The sequence below is a fragment of the Argentina anserina genome, chromosome 5 (genome assembly GCF_933775445.1).
Source record: "Argentina anserina chromosome 5, drPotAnse1.1, whole genome shotgun sequence".
NCBI lineage: Eukaryota > Viridiplantae > Streptophyta > Magnoliopsida > Rosales > Rosaceae > Argentina > Argentina anserina.
In genome coordinates this window covers 11,680,281-11,684,966 of record NC_065876.1, presented here as the reverse complement: position 1 = coordinate 11,684,966, position 4,686 = coordinate 11,680,281, and the positions used below count along the sequence as shown (strand labels likewise).

Here is a 4,686-nt window from a genome sequence, read left to right as displayed (position 1 = left end):
GATTCTTTAGTGCTTATTAATCTTCTTCAACATGATAATATTGATTTGCATCCTTTTGGGACCTTGATAATGAACTGCAGAAACTTGATGTGTGTCTTTGACTTTATTGATGTGAAGCATGTCTGTAGAGAGATGAATATGGTAGCTGATATCCTTGGCGAGGGCTGCACCATCAACCAAATTTTACATCTAATGATTCTTTAGAGGTATATGTATCTTACAAGACCAACGTAGATGGTTTTTTGTGTTTTGCTGGATGACATTGTTGGTCTTTCTAGAGCTGTGGAGTTTATGACTTGTAGCTCTAGCTAGTTTCTTCTTTGCTTTCTTTTGTTTGGCCTAATGGCCTCATTTGTACAAAAAAAAAAAATACCAGGTCATGGATCGACTCTTTTAGATGGATCCGACCCGACCCGACCCTTATCTCTCTCTCTCTCTCTCTCTCTCTCTCTTAAACCCCAAAGAAATCTTCTCTCCCTCTCCGCCGGCGACGCCCTTCAAAACCCATCGCCGCTGACGTCACCCTCTCCCACTCCAGATATGCGCCAGCGATCCCTTCCTTCACTCCACCTCTGATTCTCCCCTCACCCACAGGTCCCCCCTCATCATTTGTAAGTCTATCAAATCTCCTCGGATTAGTTTTTACTCTTGGTTGTTCATTTGGTTTGGTTTCTGCTTGGTTTTGGTTTTCAGTTTTGTAATCTGAGAGAGAGACAAAGATGAGTTTAAGGTACTTAGTTTCTAGGCAATCCAAATTCACTCCCAGGCTTAGTTCCCACTACTCCACTTTGTACGGCTTCACAACCCTCACAGACACATTACCCATTTCGATTCCTCCAACGACTCATGTTGCCTCCAAACCTCTCTTAAACCCTAGAAACCCAATTCCCATGGTGTTATTAAACAGAGGGATCCACTCCGCCCAGGTGGTTGATTCGGTGGATTCAGAGGCCGAGGAGGAGGGGGATGTAGATGAGGGTGTTAATGAGTTCTTGTCTCGATTCGTGTGGATAATGCGGCAGAAGCTCAATGAGGCGTACCCCGGTTGCGACAAGGAGACTGTGAATGGGATGCTGCTGGTGATTGTGCAGAAGGTTGTGGAGAAGATGGAGGGCGGCGGGTTCGAGGAGGAGGGGGAAGGGGAGATGCAGGCCGTGGCGGCGTCGGAGGATTTTAGTGAGGATTTGTGGAGAACAGTGTGGGAGGTGAGTGAGAGAGTTGTGGATGAGATGAGGAAGGAAGCTAGGAAGGAGAGGTTGAAGGGGTTTCTACACGAGAAGGAAGTTAAGGAGATGTGTAGGTTTGCTGGTGAGGTTGGGATTCGGGGGGATATGCTTAGGGAGCTGAGGTTTAAGTGGGCTAGGGAGAAGCTGGAGGAGACTGAGTTTTATGAGGGGTTGGAGGGGTTTAGAGGGAATGTGAAAGCCAAGGAGGAGGAGGATGTGGAAGATGAGGAGGAGGCTGGTGGAACTGAGGTGAAAGCTAAGGTTGATTCTCTTCCCAAGAGGCGAGGGAAGATAAGGTACAACATTTATGGTCTTGATCTGTCTGATCCAAAGTGGGTTGAAGTTGCTGATAAAATATATGAGGCGAGTGAGATCCTATCGCCCGAGGAACCAAAACCAATCTCTGGGAAATGCAAATTGGTTACTGAGAAAATTCTTCAATCAAATGAGGCAGATGACCTGTGTCCACTTTTGGCTGAATGGGCAGAGTTGCTCCAACCTAGTAGGGCCGATTGGGTTGATTTGCTTGATAAGTTGAAGAAGCAGAACCCCGGGTTATACATGAAGGTACGCTGCACTAATAATCCTTCTATTCAAAACTGTTTTCCTGGTTTGTTAGATCTGATTCAATTATACTTGGATTACATAATGCTAAGATTGTGGTTGAGAGGTTTGATGCATGCCTGTGGCATAAACTGAGTCCTGTAGATTTGATTAAAGAATTAAATCTACTGCTTATAGTCCTGGAGATCTGATTGAAGATACAGTTTTTTTAATATCTGCTGCTTATATATGAGTTCTGTACAAAGTTCATTAGAGGTCATTTAATCTTGGACAAGATTCTGCTAAGAATGTGGTTGAGAGGTTTCATGCATGCATGCATGCCTGTTGCCGCAGAAAAAAGAATTACGTAAATTGAGATTAATTTTTTCATTTAGGATCTGATTTCTAGTCCTAATCTTTAAGTGATGATCTATCTCTTGTTCAAAAATTTTAATATCAATAATAATTATAAAAAAAATGATGAGTCTTGGTTATTTTACATTGAACATCTAATTGTAGTGGATGCATGCTTGCTGAAATTTTCTTTTGTAGGTGGCAGAACTTGTATTGGATGAGAAATCTTTCCAGACGAGCATCCATGACTACTCCAAGCTTCTTGATGCTTATGCCAAGGAAAATCACTTGGAAGATGTTGAGAGAATTTTGAAGAAGATGACTAAAAATGGGGTTGAACCAGATTATGTTATAGCCACTATTTTGGTACACATGCACAGCAAGGCAGGTAATCTTGAAGGTGCTCAGCAAGCACTTGAGACATTGAGGAGCCAGGGCTTCCGACCTGATATCAAGGTCTACGATTCCATGATTAAGGCATATGCAAATGCTAACGATCCGAAATCGGGGGAGGCATTGATAACAGAGATGCAACAAAGAAACATCCAACCCACAAAAGAAATGTGCATGGCAGTGCTTCGATCATTTGCCCAACGTGGTGATGTGGGAGGAGCGGGGCGAATTGTCCAGGCTATGTTGTTGGCAGGTGTTCAGCCAACTTTAGAATCTTCTTCAGTGCTTGTTGAGGCATATGCGAAAGCCGGTGACCCTGATCAGGCAAGGTACAACTTTGATTCCATAATAAAACTTGGGCACAAGCCTGATGACAAGTCCACTGGAAGCATGATTGCAGCTTATGCAAAGAAGAATCTACTCGATAAGGCACTGGAGTTGTTGTTGCAGCTTGAAAAGGATGGCTTTGAGCCTGGAGTTGCTACTTACACGGTTCTTGTAGATTGGCTGGGAAAATTGCAGCTGGTTAAGGAGGCTGAACAGCTATTGGACAAAATTGCTCGGCTGGGTGAGGCTCCTCCATTTCAACTTCATGTAAGCATTTGCGATATGTATGCCAGGGCTGGAGTTGAGAAAAAAGCACTACAAGCTTTGGGAGTATTGGAGGCTAAGAAGGAGCAGCTGAGTGCAGATGAGTTTGACAGAATCATCAGGGGGCTTACAGCTGGTGGATTCTTTAAGGATGCTGAGAGGATACGGGGATTGATGGAGGCTCAGGGTTTTTCGTCGGATCAACTTAAAATGCTCCTAATGGGGCAAAGATTTATCCCCAAGAGACCGTCAATGAGATAATTAGATTGCCATCTACCAATGCTTGCCGACTGTGAGACCAACGATTTGCGTTTGCAGTTTCAGGAATTGTACTTTGTTGTCGGTGATATGTAATCGATAAATGGAGCTAGTGTATAGGGCTGGATTCGGCAGCCAACCGAGCCCAAACAGGCCCAGCCGATACCGTACCGAATTGGGTCGGTAATGGAATTTTTATGCCGATGCCGAACCATGACAGGCCCATACCGAGATTTCGGTATACCGAACAATTCGGCTGGTTTGATTCGGTAATGGGCTTCTACCGAAGTATTTGGCCCATATAACTTTTTCAGATTTTTAAAGGCCTGATTACATTTTCCACTCAATTTTCAAATTTTGGGCTTAGGCAGCATTATTTTCAGCCCATTTCTGGGTTCTACTTATGACATTTTCACATGAATCAACTCCCAAGTTCAAAAGTCCAACAACAAAGAAGTCACTAATTATAGTATTATACAGACCAAAATATATTCAAGTCCAAAAGTCCCATAGCAAAGAAGTGACTAATTATTACAGACCAGAATATGTTGTAACAAACAACATAAACAAACCATTAGAATAGACCTTGCCAACACTTTAGATCTGATGCAATTGGCCAACCCTGCATAAACATTAAACAACATAAACAAACCATCAAAATAGATGCCCAGCTAACTAGAATGCATTTAGGAATCTCAGACAGTACAAACACAATATTAGTCATTAGATACACAAATATATAGGAAAATACCACAATAAATTAGATCACATCGATGTTGCTGCAGAGGTCGTAGAAGCGCTTGAGTTATCTATTGTCAATCCAGCAGTTTCTACAAAACAAAAAATGGGACAAAATATACAAGTGAGCAGATTTCAGCAAAGCAAATAAAATAATAAATAGCAAAAAAGAGTAAATCAGTAAATGGTAATGGTACCTTTCTCCAATGCTTCAAGCTCTTGATATATCTCCATCTCTTCCACAGTTGGGTCTTTATAAAAGTTAGGTTGTGTGGCATTCAACCAATCGGTTGAGCAGACCAAACACTCCACCATTTTTGGTGTTAAGCAGCTCCTATAAGGATCCACAACCCTTTTACCCAAACTAAAGGCATTTTCACTTGCAACAGTGCTACAAGGGATGGCAAATATATCTTTTGCAAGTTTGGACAGAATGGGGTAAACACCAACATTCACCTTCCACCATTGTGCAATGTCAAAACCTTGTGTTAATGGATGTACATATCTATCACTTAAGTATTTGTCGACCTCATTGCATATCATTTCATTTTGTTCATCCATTCTTTCGCGCATCAAATCTGCC

At 42.4% G+C, this 4,686-nt stretch overlaps 1 protein-coding gene across 2 annotated transcripts; it reads left to right on the top strand.

Moving 5' to 3' along the window:
- Nucleotides 1-485: 485 nt before the first annotated feature.
- On the top strand, nt 486-3,690 carry LOC126794619 (pentatricopeptide repeat-containing protein At5g39710). Of its 2 annotated transcripts, none has more exons than XM_050521378.1 (3): nt 486-594; nt 694-1,793; nt 2,322-3,690. In XM_050521378.1, exons 2-3 carry the CDS (start codon nt 720-722, stop codon nt 3,366-3,368), a joined length of 2,121 nt encoding a protein of 706 aa, XP_050377335.1. In that variant the 5' UTR covers nt 486-594; nt 694-719; the 3' UTR covers nt 3,369-3,690. The 2 variants fall into 2 exon arrangements, with proteins under 2 accessions (XP_050377335.1, XP_050377336.1); XM_050521379.1 differs by having other exon boundaries at nt 492-611.
- Nucleotides 3,691-4,686: the final 996 nt, after the last annotated feature.